This window comes from Amphiprion ocellaris, chromosome 12, assembly GCF_022539595.1.
Source record: "Amphiprion ocellaris isolate individual 3 ecotype Okinawa chromosome 12, ASM2253959v1, whole genome shotgun sequence".
In the NCBI taxonomy this organism is placed as follows: Eukaryota; Metazoa; Chordata; class Actinopteri; family Pomacentridae; genus Amphiprion; species Amphiprion ocellaris.
The window spans coordinates 7,775,559-7,791,987 of record NC_072777.1 but is presented as its reverse complement, the minus strand read 5'-3'; the positions used below and the strand labels follow the sequence as shown (position 1 = coordinate 7,791,987).

The window sequence follows — 16,429 nt, the reverse complement described above, 5'->3', positions numbered from 1 at the left end:
GCATGTAACAGCTTTGTTTACATTTTCACCGGAGGTCCGACTTACTGCGAAAATTGGCTTACCTTACACTATAGGAACGGAACTCTGACGCAAGTTGAGGACACCCTGTATTAACCACCTTTGTAAATGAAATTAAAGACTTTTTAATACCTTTCCAGGTCTTTTTGAGGGGACTGAATTCATTGCTTTTAAAGATTTGCAGACATCCTGAACTAGGACACTTGATTAGATTTATAAACATCTAACTTTTCGACCTTCTAGCAAAATAATATATATATATATATATATATATATATATATATATATATATATATATATATATATATATATATATATATATATATAAAAAATTGAAACGTATAATAAAAGCTTCATAATTCTTTAAAAAGTCTGTATCCCTTTCATAACTGTTCCATTTATTCAGAAGTGTCCCTGCAGACTTTAGAAATGCATAATATATAGGCTATAAAGACAAACACAGAAGAGTCTACAAACAGAACAAAACTCAAGCCATGCCAATAAGCAGAACAGCTAACAAGAACACACACATACAACCATCAAAGCAGCGGATGTAGGGAACCTGAGTGTGACAGTAAAGAAGATCCCTGGAGCCTCTGTAAAATCTGGCTCAAGGGGGCAACTCTGTGTATGTGTGTCTGAATGTTTCATCTTTGTCCACAGCCTCCTTTAATTGGCTCTGAGTGATCAATAAAGTGAGTCCAGCATCCCTGTGGGACTTCCCAACTCCTCAGCCTCCACCCTCCTCAGCTTCATAAAGACCAGGACCTGATCTCATTCATCTCCCAATTCCACTCCTCTTAACTCCTCTTGTTGACACTTAGCAGATTTTTGAAACGTTAGGTCTGCATGATTACACAGTGGTGGAAAAAGTCTAAAAGAAAAATGATTCAAGTATTTACAAATTGCTCTGCAAGTAAAAACAAGTCCGTTTGTCATCAGAATATGTCATCACGAGATCATAATTACTTTAAAAGTGATAATGAAGCATCTCCATCACCTCTCCGTCTGTTCCTCTCAGTCTCTTGATAAAAACCTCATTTATTTGACCCCCACTGAGACACTCTTGTCTCATCTCACCTCCTCCCTCCTTCCCCTCCTCATAATAACAACCCCACAAAATCTAATTAGTGCGGCCCTTGTTGACAGATTGGAGAGCAGCCTGCGTCAAATGTGAGCCAAATGAAAATGTAGACCTCGACCCAGCTTTATCCAGACAATATGTACTTGTGAGGCTGGAGAACATGTAGGTACAAACTGAAGTGTATTTCTTTACATAGTGTTTATGTTTGTATTTGATGAGACGACATCAGCGTACCTGATATGTAACAACAAATGCCAAAAACAGTTGTTACACAAGCAAAAAAAGAGTCCTTAATAGTAAAAATAAAGGTGAATAAATGTCACAATATTCACAAGAGAAGTGAAGACATGTGATCCTGTTTGTGAAGTCACAGTGAACTAGTCAGCTACTTTGATACAATCTGAATCTTGTAAAATTGTCATTTTTTTCAGGTAAGAAACCATCTTATGGGCGATTTGTTGCAATAAAGAAGTAACAATTAATGCTATCTTTCTGCTCTGTTGTACACCTGACCTCTCGGGGCTCATTTGCACACTTGTAGGGACACTGGTGCCCTGGCAGGTGCAGTGTTTCAATCTCTCTGAGGAAGGAAACCTCAAACCTCTGAGAAGACCCCCTGCGACCGGCGTAGCTGCCCATGAACAACAGGCAAATGTCAAGCCTTCTAGTGTGGGTATGTGTGTGTGTGTGTGTGTGTGTGTGTGTGTGTGTGTGTGTTCATTACAGTAGACCATAATATTAGAGCTCCACGGTGTGTTTTATTAGAAAAGAGCCACTCATGCGTGTCTTGCCGTGATAAAGGCTTCATTATGGGCCTGTGTTGCAGCTCAGGAACACTTTCTATTTTAAAAAGCCACACCTCTGGTCAGTCCGCTGCCGTGCCTGCTGATAGCAGCAGTAACAACGCTGTCAGCTGAACCATACAGCGCTGCAGCACGATATTATTCTTCATGAAGCAGTTTGAAATAAAGCACCTAACATTCGGTCAAATGTGCATGAAACCGAATGAAATTCTCTCCCAGCCTTCTGCTCAGATTGTTATTATTGTCGGCTAAATTTTTCAAGAGCTGGACAGCGCTATGAGGTGATGAATGGTTTCCAAACTTTCCCTGCAATCCCTCTTTTACATGTAGATTATATAGCAGGAGTTTTCAACTAAAATTCAAAGCAGTCCAGTCAGAGGAAATTTATTAAAGCTAAGGTTCGGAGCATCATAATAGTGGCTGCATGTAATCAATAACTGACTGTCAAATCAAATAAATTCAGTGCGGTTCAAAAACATTTTCACAACATTTATGAATAAATAACTTTTGTTATAACTGTACATCTTAAAATAAAGTGCAGAACTTGAAAAAAATTATGACTGAACAACCTGAACCAACTTATATACATCTTTAACAATACCTAAATCTCAAAAAATGTAAACAATTAAACACTTCAACATTTTTTTCTGTCATATATCACTCCCCTTATAGCCTATGTTGCTTAATGTGAGAACTGAACTGCAGCTTGCGCTGCCAGTATTTTGAATCGTGGTCTGAATGGTGTCAGGGTCATTCTCTAACACATCTAGAGGTGCTCATTGGTCAGTCTGGAATGATATTGAGTTTTGATTATGTTCATAGTTGAGAAAGCTGCCTCAAAGCTGTATGTTAAGCCAAACATGGTCAGCACATGCAGGGTTACTTTCCTTTCAGGGCTCGATTTTTTCTTTTCTTTTTTGTTGGTCCTCCTCTAGTCTGTCCGTCGCCTCTCAGCTGTTTTCTGAATGCAGAGGTGCGATGTTCAGCACCTGTAATGCAGAAACTTCATCCACTTGGTAGCATCACGTGGGAAGGCTGAACTCGTACGCAATTGGTCTATGTGTTCCTGAGCTGATAACCAATGCCTTAAACATTTGAAAAACTGCGCCGGTAAAATAGAAGCAACCCATCAAATTTAAAATACCAATACAATTTGCTGATTACAAGTCCAGGTCCATATAAGATGGCGTCAGGGTCTGGATCCAGACCGCAGTCCGTCAGTTAGTGACCCCTGCTATAAATTAATCTGTTCTGTTTCCTGAACTCAGAGCTGAAACCTCAGTACGTAACATTTTACTGAAAAGAAGAGGAAGAATTTTCTCAGCTCTGACATTACAGGTCATAACAGAAGGCAAGAAACAGCAGATGTCATCTGTTGGTAGATGTATCCTCAGCTACCTTCTGCCTTTCAATGGAAATGCTGGACTCAATCTAGATTTTAAATTACTCAAATGCACAAAACAATGGACACTTGAACATCTGCAACTTCAAGACAACAACATTTCAACTGCACACAACAGTATTTTAAGCAGACAGTAAGGATATTCAAATCTCATGTTTTTGTCCTCGAACATGACCAGAGTCTATAAACACCGCGCAAACAATTCAATGCAACATTTATATTCACCTTAAAGTTCATTAAATATGCATCTGACACACTGAAAGAATCACTGTAGTCTCTAAACCTGATGCACCTCATTTCTCCAGAGCAGTTTGATAAAATATTGAAGGTCCTGGTTCCGTTCTATTAAGCTGATAAATTTAAATGAATAATCTGATGTGAAAAATTTTAACTGGAAAACTCACAACAACACAAACAGGGAAGCATCGGGCCATCAGTGTGCAGCTAGGCATCACTGTACTCTATACTGCAACAATCAGATACTATTAAACAAAAAAATACGAGAAAAAGAGAAGAGAAAAACAGAAGATAAATCTAATTAAAAGAGTAAATCAAGGAAGCAAATTACAAAAGAATACAAGGCTGTGTGATATGAAATTGGCTTTCACAATAATATAAGCCTTGGTGCACATGAGGCTGATTCATAAATACATTTAGAATCTATTAATAAAGCTTCGAATAATTAATAAAGCTTCCTGATTTCATGAAGTTCTTGTCTAATCTACCCTTGGAGGAAAACAGAAGCTTCTCATGTGCATCCGCTCCAGCAGTCAGGATGAGACTATCTGTAAGCAATGGACCTGCACTGATTGACTTTCACCAGCAGCCTCTTACTGAGTATAATGATCTCCTGAATCTTTTCATGTAGCATAGACCCTCTAGTCAAGTACAAGTAATGAAAAAATTATCACTCCTGCCAGGCGCTACGGGATTCCACAGAGGGAGGAATAAGCGGAACGTAGGTCTGACTCACCGACTCCAGCTGGTCCATGAGTTTGATGAGGAACTTTCGGCACTCTGGTGTTTTACTGTCCAGCTTCATGCCCGTCTGCATAGAGTAGAGCCGACCTGCAGGAGAGGACAGCAGGAGAGATGAAAGCTGAAGAGAATTAAACGTGTTTTTACAGCTCAGTAAAGTACATTCCCTCTATAGCTACGCTGTAATGTCTGACCGAGTCATGTGGAATACTCATTCCACAAAGACCTCATGAATTTTTCACAACGAAGTTGCAGAGGAGCTCCTCAACAAGCTGCTAATGTTTTCTTCTGCTCTGGACCAGGAGGAAAGCTGACAAGATATCCACCTGAGCCGGATATCCCTGGTCGAGAAGAGGCTGTCAGAACTCCAACTCCCACAATCCCTCGTCTGCCAATTAGTTGCGTGGACAAGTTCTTCTCTTCACATGATGCAACACCTTGAACCTGTGAGCCAGATGACCTAAACAGCAGAGAACTGACTGTCTTACTGACTGACAGGTTGGTTTTCGAAGTTAGACAGCAGCTTGTCTGATAAATAAAACTTTAAAAATTACTAAACTTCTGCAGATTAAAGCTGCTGACAGGACAAAGCAGAGATGTATCCACTCATTTCATCTCACACATTCACGTTTTCATAATTTTTGCTTAGCACCTACTGCTCTGGAGTAAAAGAACACAGCATTGGCTTTAATAAAAGTAAGTGTTGTCTTATAGTTGGTGACTACAGAACTGTATTCTAAATTATGGGTTGTTTGTAACCTTAATGTTGCTAGATTAGCGAGTTGATTCAAAGTTAATCAGCCCTGAAAGTGTTTGGTCAGCCCCGTTTCACCTGCAGGAGTTGCTGAAGGCTTCTGTAATATAATGCTGCAATAGGGGAAATAAATTCATGACGGGTGAAAACCAGTTCATTGAGTCTCCTGACATCTTTACTGCACGGAGGTGTAATATGAAGCAAGATTAATGAGTTTGCAAAGTATGTTGAGCCCAAAGCCACAGATTTCAATGTCACAACGCTCTCGTTCGATCGGCTAGACCGCCACGGTAACTTATGCAGCAAAGCTAACCTGCTTCAGAAGAGGTCCTGATAAGAGTTTCAAAATTAAATCAGCTGGAAGAAGCATGGCCCTTTCACAAATTCTCTTCTGTAAGTTATTAATGCCAATGAATGCAGCTGTGCAGGTATAGCTGTAGAAGTTGCATTGCTATGGGAACCTACATGAATTCAGTTGATGATGCAAAAAATGCAGAAATATGTTTTCATGCTTGGTCGTCAATTTGTTTCTCAGTTTTTACACTACTGATAATGTAGCTGATAGCACAAACAGTGGAAAAGTGATTAGTCTATTGGTGTTTATCACAGAGAATATTCAATCAATAACATTAATTTCACTTTGATTTGGCCAAAGCAAAAGCAGTTTCCACACATGCTTCATAATAGGACAATGTCGGACATAAATGCCTATACAATATCAGTTTAAATGAATGCCATTTAAAATGGAAGAGCTCTGATGTGCAGCTGTCACATTAGAAATAAGTGGCTATATTGAGAGCGCATCGAGATAAACTTCACAAATAAATCTTTTTTTAGCAGCATTCCTCTCAGCAGCATTTTACTATGATACATTTTTATATTCCTCATATCCTACTATTATGACAACCCATTTCTTTTGAAACTGGGCGGTACATGATCAATCTATTCTGTTACAAGAGTCATATGACGTGGTAAATATTATGTATTTTATTGAAGTGCATACAGAAAGAGAGAAAATCCAAATAAATAGATGATGAACCAGGGACTATACCAAGAGACACTGCACAAATGTCACTGACGTTAGTTTGATAAAAGGGGTGTTGTAAATCCCATCCAGTGACACAGTAATGCAGTTCAAACAAGCGTTTCTCAGGGTCTCTCAGGATCAACCTGCGTCATTCGGTCGTCTTTCACAGCCCTTCAGAAACTAGTAATGGACACGTCTCATGTAGGCTGATATCTTTATTTATTTTTTGCAGGCTGCAGCATTGCAGCATTCGGGAACCTGATTGGTTGTGATGTGAAGCACGCAGGTACAACGCAAATGCTTTCCGAAAATAAACTCTGCCCTACATGCTACATAAGGTGGTTGCACAACAAACCTAATCATTAATAATGGGATGTATGCCAACAAGGACACAGCCTTGGATGACCGTTATTGTGTCAGAAGAAAATTGGTTTGCAGTATGGAGGATTTTACATGCAAAATAAACAAACATCCTTAGAATCCTTCGAAGTAAGTAACTACAAGAATCACTGGTTCAGTATACCCAACTGCCAGCACAGCTAGGCAAACAAAAACTCCAGGTTTAATCCCTAATCCACAACTCTATGAATGTGTGTGTGTTATTTACCGTTATGTATGATGTACAATATATGTGCAACAGGCGAAGTCAGCACTGCTACTATCAGTCTGCAGTGAAGGAAGCAGCATTAGATTTTCTTCTCCTTGCAGTCATGAGGATGCTGGGAGGATTATGAGCCAACAGATTAGATTACCTCAACAGTTTACTTGTTACAGCAGTAGCGCTGTACGTGGCGAGGCAAAGCACAATGTGCAACCATAAGGAAACCAGAATAGATTCCTGCCTCGTCTGAAAAAAAAAGCCAGGCTTTTTATGAAATATTACATAAACTTTTAGGATTATTTAGGCCATTATATTTTACTGTTAATATTAATAACAATCTGGTTAATCTTAGATTCGTCTATCAAGCAAAAATCACAATTATTTTCTGCTTTCAGGTTATTCAGTGTGAGGAACTGCAGCTTTTCTCTGCTTTATATCTGTAATTTTAATATCTTTGGGCTTTAGTTCGTTTAAATAAAAGAACTTTGAAGACATTATCCTGGATTCTGTGATGAGTCTGTTTATTATTTACATAACTGACACATTCTTTAACAATGAATGTAAGTGTTAGGTTCAGCCCTAGCTTGACCTTATTGATGAATAATGACAGTACTCATCTTCAGACATTGTAAATTTCTCTTAAAAAAAAAAAAACAGCACTAACCATTTACAGTGTACATATTTTCTTCCTAAATTTCCCTGTATCCTTTTTCCCTATGTGTTGTGGATGTTTTTGGAAATGAAGAACATGTCAGTCTCAGTGCGTGAGCATATAGCCGAAGCTGTCAAAGTTGTACTGATGCAGGATGCTTCAACCATCTGATGCAGCAAGAGCAGAAAAACGAAACACTGTGACTTCCAGCTACGTCAGTGAGACGCTTCTGATGAAGGTGAGAGCGCTTTCCGAAACTGTCAAGCAAGGCAATCAACATCTGCCTAATCATTCTATGTCTGAACAGAAGAATTTAAAACTAATCTGCTATGTAGTGTTGTCTGTTACAGGGAGACCATCCAGATGTTGTTGTACTCTACACTGAGCATGTATTTTAGCAGTACTTCCACCTCATGTTTAGCGTTTGAGTCACAGCACAGTGTCACTGTCCTGCACAGCATCAACAGAACAATGCCCCATTTGACTGAATGCAGAATGGTGGGGAGTCACTGTCACGCCGCCAAGGCTTAATCCACTCAATATTTCCAAAAAAAATAGAGTGACACACATCACGTATGCATGTACTGCATGACGCCACAGAGGCAGTTAACCAACCAGAGCAGAGAAGCAAACAGACAGCAAGTCCTGAGCTACTGAAGCAGCCAGTAAGCCAGTCGTCGAGCGACAAAGAAACTCATTGTGTCATGACGCCCATAGATTCAGTTTGGCTGTTTACAGACAGTGAAATGTGACACAGAAGGCTTTGACAGAAACAGAAAAAACAAGCAAGCTAAGACTGGCACATCCTTTTCTCGTGCATTCCCCCAACGCTTGAGCCCTCTGCTGGTCACAAGTCATTACTCACTAAATTGCACTTTGTACATTTGTCTTTTTCAGACCAATCGTAAAATCCAGACAATATTTGCAGATCAAAGCCCTGTAATGGACTGGCGACCTTTTCAAGCTGTACCTCAACTCTCACTCAGTACTACCTGGAGTAGACTCCTGCCCTTTATGACCCACTAAATCAGATGTTCCCAAACTGCCTCTGACCCTCACTAACTATCTCCAGAGGTAGTTGAAGCATACAGATATTACACACAGCTGCTCACACACACTAAAAGGCAAAACACATCCAGACACAGGCATAACAGCACAAAAGAATATTATTTCATATCATTATGGTTATAATTCAACATAGGCTAGTAGCAGCATATGCCAGTCAAAGTAAGTACAAAGTGTAGCACAGAGTAAACATACAGTATGTAGGAGCAGCAGACTCAATTGTTTTATAATATCTTACAACAATTATGACTAAAACATGCCAATTTGTAATCACTTTTCATTTTTATTTGATTTCTGGAAACTACCTCACAACCACCAACTCCATTAAAGTAAAATGGCAAAAGGGGGTTCAACCTTTTAATGGCAAGGTGTACCCAATAAAGTGGCCAGAGAGTGTATAAGTACATCCATTAAAGAATATCAGCTAGTATATTCGTATCAGAATTTCTTCATTCCCCAAAAGTCAATATCCGCATCTTCCACAAAAATCCAGCATCAGTCGAGTTCTACTATAAAAAGTCAATTTAAAGTTAAAAGCCATCCTAACTAGAAACTTTTTAAAATACACCACACAGCTGCCTCAAATGGTCACCTATAATATACCCTATAAGCAGTCAGAATGCAGTCATCTTTTAAAATCTTACCTTCAGGTGTATGCAGGCCAATTATTCAACAGGTAATCTGAGTTGATAAATGTAATGCATTTGTTTTTATATGGAAAGTAAGCAACATATCTACTGGTCCTCTGTTATTTATGTGTACTTCTGCAAAGGTGTTTGGAACTTGTGAAAAATCCATAATAACCTTTGGGGCGGTTATTTATGGAGATTATAGGGTATTTGGCAGTGCTTTGCACTCTGATGTACCTCTTTTCTGCCTGTCCAGCATTAAAATTGCTTTTCACAGCTAATGTTTTTGCTATTTTATATTCCACTTTATATTATCCATCACTCTAAAATGATAAGCTTTGGGTGAAGGTTTACTAATGTAGCTGCCAACTCAAAGGAAAAGCAAAGTCCTCTTGATGTTGACGAGGAAGTATGTAACAGTGTGAACCTTCTACTCTGACGGTGTTCGAGGAAACTCTCAATTGAGGATGTTTTTCTCAAAACTGGCAATCTCATGCACTTACCTTCCTGCCAAAGCAGCCATTTTCCAACACAAGACACACAAACAGTTCAGTTGAGCCTCTGTTTGCACATCCCTCCAACTTACATCCTCCCATCACTGTCTCCCTGATTTGGATGCTGGGACTGTTTGGTCAGAGAATAAGTTCGCCCCGCAGCCATCACTAGCTACAGAAAGTTTTACTGCTGATTTGTTGTGACAGTGCATTCACTGAGTTGCATAATACATAACTGAGCTTGTCAACACCAATCACTGCACAAACCAGGGAAACATATAATGCATACGGTGTCTACGGAGGCTTTCACAAGAATCGGTGTTACAGCAGAGATCAGCAGAGGCAGCCAATCTTATCCGCATCATCATTTGTTTAAAGCAATTACACTGAATCGTATTCGACAGTTTCATGTATTCAGAGCAGGGAGTGGAACCGTAAACTCTGACAGCGCTATAGCTTTCAGGAGGGAGTGTTCCTGATGAACAACTAGATTGGTTTAGATTTTATCTCAGAGTGACGCTGTAAGAAAATGTGTTTAGCAGCAAAGAATTAACACTACTGTAAAGTACGCTGGCCGGGTGCCACAGCCTCGACGCAACTTTGACGTTGGTGTCGCAGAATCTGTGCCAGTGTAGTCTCTCTGTCACACGAATGACAAGGACGTTATTATGGAGGGTAGCTGTGTCTGTGTGACTGAGTGTGTGTGAGAGAGAAATATGTTCTGAGTGAAAAGAAGGAAAAGGAGAGGCCTGTGGAGTGGAATCACTGTCAGAATCTGTGACAGTGATTCCACTCCACAGGCCTCCAATTTTCCTTCAACCAAGAGGAGGCGGAGAAGGGGGGTATTATTATTATTATTATTATTATTATTATTATTATTATTATTATTATTATTATTATTATTATTATTATTATTATTATTAATAATAATAATAAGCATAAGAGTAATAGTAAGAAGAAGAAGAATATATATTCGGATACGACCGCAATGACTGAATATTTGGATATTCAGACATTCTGGACCACCCCTAGGTTGGAGAAAATTGAAAATGTTTGTTTGGAACCTAGAGATTGGAGCTGCACCACTGAGGTAACTAGTGCAAACTCCCTGCAGATCTTCAATCAAACTGATTTTTAAATTAATCATTTCAGACTGTTGTTTTCAGTCTGACTGTAAGGAAACACATAAATCAGCAATGTGGGATGACTATTTCCTAACTGCAAAAAATTTTTCGGAAAGCTGCAGAAGCTTGCACTTACCGCCACAATGTATGCTGTTCACACACTGTTCTGTACAACATTAATGGGACATGAATCAGATTAAGAGTGTTCAGTGAGTAATGAAGTGTCCAAATTGAAAGTGGATTCAAATGAGAAGTCATGTCTTGTACATCAGTGAAGATCATTAGTAAAATACACTGTACATTCAATGTACCGCACAGCTTGTTGTCCTCTCGGTAAACATGTTGTCTTCACGTTGAACAGGTGATAATCATACAGCTGGACACCTCCACAGTTATGGAATTGGCGGCCAGAGCGATATTTGAAACATTTCAGTGCTCCTTATTTCCAACTGAGTTATTCATGCAACTAATTAAATGAAAGTTCTCACTCTTTGGAAGTTTTGTCAAGAAAATCTCTGTGGGCGGAGGACAGAAAGTTCCGTGGCAGAATTAATCTTCCAGGTTTCTTTCAGAATAACTAAGACTGCTTTAGCGACACCTGAATATCTTTCCAATATGCGCTTCCTCTTGTGGGTTTTAATTAATGCTAAACTCTTCAGGCTGCTGATAATTATCAAACTACTATTCCAAACATTTGCAAATTACACTCCTCTTAAATGGTGCAACTTAGATCAGGATCACTGGGGAAAAAAAAGTTTAAACTAAAGAGGAACATTTCACGTTCTGATAATCAGTCCTCATACATGAATGTAAACAACTACATTTAAAATAAAAATGAAGTAAAGAAGAGTCTGGCTCTGTCCCCAGACACAGAGTCCACAGCTCATTTATAATGTCAATGATCCAATCTGTGTGAAACGGCGTTTGTAAGGCAGCCAAACACTGTCAGCCAGTGAGGTCCTGGTGAATTACACAGCTTCATTACAGCTAAACAAATCATGGCGTTGACTCAACCCACTATTGATCGGCCTGTTCTGGGGTGGAGGTGAGGTAAAATATTGGCCGACATTAGCTGGCTAATTTAGATAGACCTGCTGATGTAGGCCTGAAGCCAAGTGACAGATAAAATGCATCAGCGGTCAGACAAAAAGGACGGCAGTACGACAGTCACTGCTCAGTCTGATTCAGCTCCACATAATGAATGGACGGTTTGTTGAATGATCAGTGGAGTTTTTGAAAGTGTCAAAATTTGCCAACTTCTTGATTAATTCCAACAATAAACAATAACACTAAAATTTTTCTTCATTTTTTTTCTCATTGTTTATAAATGTCATGTAAAAACCAGCTCTTGTACTTTCTAACCACTATGTTTGTGGATCTCAGCTTCAAACTCATTTTTTTCCAAAGGAAGATGTAAATAGTGCAAATATAAATAGTTTCAGTTGTAGCAGTGCACTATTTCTTCATTACCATAGGTCAGAAGAAATAGTGCATTTCTTGTGGACTGATACTTTTAAACATTTGATGCTGTGGTGAGTATTTAGGAAAGGACAGTTTATGAGCGAATGAGTCAAAATACTTCAAGCACGTTTATAATTAAAATTAATACATACAGTATTGGCTACAATCACACACTATATATAAGTGGATAGTGTATGCATACCAAAACTTAACATTAAAGCAGCCCGTGTGGTTAAATTATTAAGGACTGGTGAGTCAATAAAACCTCAACATTATTGGTTCAGCTATCATGACTGTAGAACTTAAGAAAATAGATCCTCTTTTGATTACTGTTTCACAAATGTTGTCTTGCAGATTTGATCTGTCTATAATTCATCTATGATGAACGTAAACTATTAAGACAAAGATGTCCATTCCTACTTGATAACTACTGATTTAAAGCCTAATGTTTGGAATTTGGCTTTTGCCATCTTAGTTTTATGAAACTGAACAGTGATGGGTGTTGGTAAAATTATAAGAGTACAGCTACTCTTACCAACACTATTAGTCCATCTGGTACTTTAATGATACTCTTATCAGTTTTTATTTTTTTTAAAGAGATCAAATGAAGCAAATCAAAAACAGAACTGACATTGCTCTTTTTTCCTTTGATAATTTTTTTTAATCCTAGTTTCTTTCATTTACTTTTGAGTAAAAAATGAATACAGGACATACTTTGACAGTATCTGTACTGTGTAAGTAGTTTAACTTAAGAAAACAGAAAGCCAATACCAAAACTGAGTTAGAGAAAGGGTGAAAACAAGCAAGACAGTTTGACTGCAGCCTCCAAATCACTAAATCCTCCCTGCTCTGAGCATCCTGCTACTGAAACTGTGAATCTCTCAGTTCAGATGATGCTCTGATCATTTTAGATTGAATTTATAAACACACCTACAGCTAAACCATCAGCATTACTAATCAGCATATACATACCTGTCCAATTCAAGCTCCTGTACAGGCCCAGAGTCGCAACCATCTGTTAGCCAGTTAGTGATTGTTCTAAATTTGCTTTGAATAAAGTCACGGTGACCAACAACACATTTGAGGCAGAAGCTTCAAATATGACAGCATACGCCAAAAGTGTTGGTGGAGACACAGACAAAATCTTAGGTTTTCTTCAAGTATGCACTCGTACTCAGTACTTACATTTCTATACAAATACTTATTAAAAATGTTGTTTCTACCATAAAAATTACAGTTACCAATGACTTCTATGACCACGCTTCTATAGCTTAGTGAACCCTCAAACTATTTACTTAAAGTATGACCTCTTCAGGAGTAAAATCCACATCAGTTCACTGCACAGTGAAGCCGAGACAACAGACTGATTTTCTGAAGAACAAACAAGTTGCAAGAAGCTGGTAATATGCTTTTGCACATTTCGTACAAGAGCTTCTGCGTTGACTGAGAGTCTCGCACTTGGAGTGCAGCACACTAAGAAGGTGTATTATCAACAACTGACAAAGTGGATAAGAGCTTCTGTTATTTTTGCTGCCTGCTGGCTATCTTTGGGCATTTTCTATAACTTTTCCCATGTTTGTTGCTCAGGTGGGTGTTGCTGCATCCTGCTGCTAGCACCACCAGACTCCTGCTGGAATCTATCCCAGCTGACTTAGAGTGAAGGCAGGGGACCCCTTGGACAGGTCACCAGTCTGTCACAGGGCTACATGTAGAGACAAATGATCACACTCGCATTCACACCTACGGACAACTTAGAATTACCAATTAGTCTCAGCATAATTTTGGACTGTGGGAGGGAGCCGGAGTCCCCAGAGAAAACCCTGCTAAAAATCACATGTGCACAGGAAGTACATGCAAACTCCATGCAGAAAGATCCCGGAAAGGTGGGAACGTGAACCGGGGATCTTCTAGCTGCAAGGCAAAAGTGCTAACCGCTAATCCACTGTGCAGCCCGTTTCATCAACTTGCTTGTGTTAAACGCTCACTGTCACTCCGCTTCTTGGCAGCTTAGCTGAGCAGAACTTCAAGTCTGCTGTACTTCTGTCGCCTTGACTTTTCTTCTGACATTTCTCCTCTGTCTACCAGCTCAACAAATGCAAATTAGAAGTTTCACTATTATAAGTGCAAGTAAGCACAGCATTGAATCTCTGACATGATACAGCATTAATGAATTACTAGTCTTCTTGGTCTATTCGATCTATTCAGAAGCAGTATATGAAAAAGCTTCTAACCAAACATCTTAGTTTCTCAGTATAATCCTGCCACACCCATCATACTCACACTGGAAGCCAAAGACTAAAGTGCACACATTAAAACTTATTCCTGTTTTAGGATGGATCAATATGGTGACAGCATAACACACTCCTACTGTCTTTCCCCTCAAATGCACACAAACTCATTCAGCAGGTCAGGCAAAGCATCCTGCCCTCATCATAACATACAGCCTCTCTCTCTCTCTCTCACACCCACAGAGTCACATTTAGGCTCAGAGGCCCAGAAACATGGTGCTGCTGACCTCCAGTGGTCTGGCTGGATCACTGGTCCAATCCAGCACACAACAAACACTGTGGCTGCACGCCAAAAACTACACATTCACCCCACACACTGCACATGGAAAAGACCGCCAGCTGCACAACAAAAGAATACCAACACACACACACACAGTAGAGGCGGCTCTGGCTAATCACCACACAACTTCCTTCCACATCCTAGAAGCCCTGTCAATCACTTCTATCACCAAACATCAATGAGAAAAGGTTTGTTCTTACTTTGAGATAAAATTAAACCGCTTATCAGCTGCAAACCCAGTCACCCACGTTCGCAATGTCGGCGTGCTTGTAAGCAGCCCTGCTATTTCCTATTAAAACAGGTCCCAGATTCTTATTTATTCTATTAAGTACACAATCAAAGGAAAAACAGCAGCAGCCACACTACTTGACTGACAGCTGTTTCTGTCTGTCCTGGGTCCAAAGATTTATAACAACAAGCATCTTCTAGATGTTTTGTAACTAAACAGTCAAGACAGTTCTGAAAAAAATAAATAAAAAATCTGTTGACAACGTATTCAAAATTGTACAGTTCTAATGAAAATCTTACTCACAGCTGATATAGAACACTGATCCAACAGTAAATCAAGCAGGAGTGTCTTAGAGGGATGAAATGGGTACAAAGCTGTGCACCAGCTAACTGCTACAAACAACATGAGAAATGACAATCGACATGTTCTATTATTATTAATAATTATTATTATATTTTTAACTATGCTAAACAGTTTTGATTGTTTTTGCATATTTGAATGAAAGATAAGGTGGGAAGGAATGCAGACATATTTCTGTCACCAGTGCTTATCAATGTGAGTGTAAACAATGTCTTGGAATATGTTATAATCTGAATTTCTTTATGTCAGTGCAGGTCAACTCTCAAGAGAAGCAACATCCAGTCTCTAGACAGTATCATACCCACCACCATACCATCACAACTTCTCTCTAGCTGTCACTGCAAGTCTTTTAGTGTAGTTTTGTAGCACTAATAAACATAATAAATGAGGAAGAGCTCATTAATTAACTTTAAAAAAGAAAACTGTGAGCTGTACACAGTCGCAGCACATTAAGATACCTTTAATAGCACATTGCTTTGTTGAGCCATAGACACACACTACCATTCAATGGGTAGTGTATGCCAATTTAGTGGGGTCAATTTCATGTTTTCCATGAAAACTCACAAGGGTTTTCTAATCATCAATGAGCCTTTCAACACCATTAGTTAACACAATGTAGCATGAGAACACAGGAGTGACAGTTGCTGGAAATGGTCCTCTGTACCACTACGTACATTTCACATTAAAAATCAGCCATTTCCAGCTAGAATAGTCATTTACCACATTAACAATCTCTAGACTAGATTTCTGATGAATTTAATGTTATCTTCATTGAAAAAAATGCCTTTCTCTCAAAAATAAGGATATTTCTAAGTCACCCCAAACTTTTGAATGGTAGTGTGTATAATCAATAAAATAACTGACACATAGCCCAAAGCAACACTCACTTCATGGTGCAGATATTTTAAATGAGCTACATTTTTAGTGCTATCTGCTAACACTGGACTTTGTAGTCATTAGTGAGGCTACTCATAATGTTGGGAGGTAATATGACATCTTAACATTGTCTGCCAAGGAAGGATAGGCAGTCTTTTTAAAATGATTATAATTTCAATGACTATAAGCTGCAGAATCTTTTTAATTACATATTACCCTCCACTGAGATATTCCTGTTAACCAAATTCTTATATCCATCACCATCAGAGAGGCATCTGATCATGCTAAATTCATCCTGCAGCAG

The 16,429-nt window shown here is 39.0% G+C and overlaps 1 protein-coding gene across 3 annotated transcripts in view; it reads right to left on the bottom strand.

Moving 5' to 3' along the window:
- The window catches only part of vta1 (vesicle (multivesicular body) trafficking 1), a 77,906-nt gene that overhangs the window by 54,681 nt on the left and 6,796 nt on the right, over positions 1–16,429 (bottom strand). For all 3 annotated transcript variants that reach the window (XM_023288264.3, XM_023288272.3, XM_023288279.3), the window contains exon 2: positions 4,281–4,375. In XM_023288264.3, the coding sequence (XP_023144032.2) occupies positions 4,281–4,375 (95 nt within the window). The remainder of the gene's footprint in view (positions 1–4,280; positions 4,376–16,429) is intronic.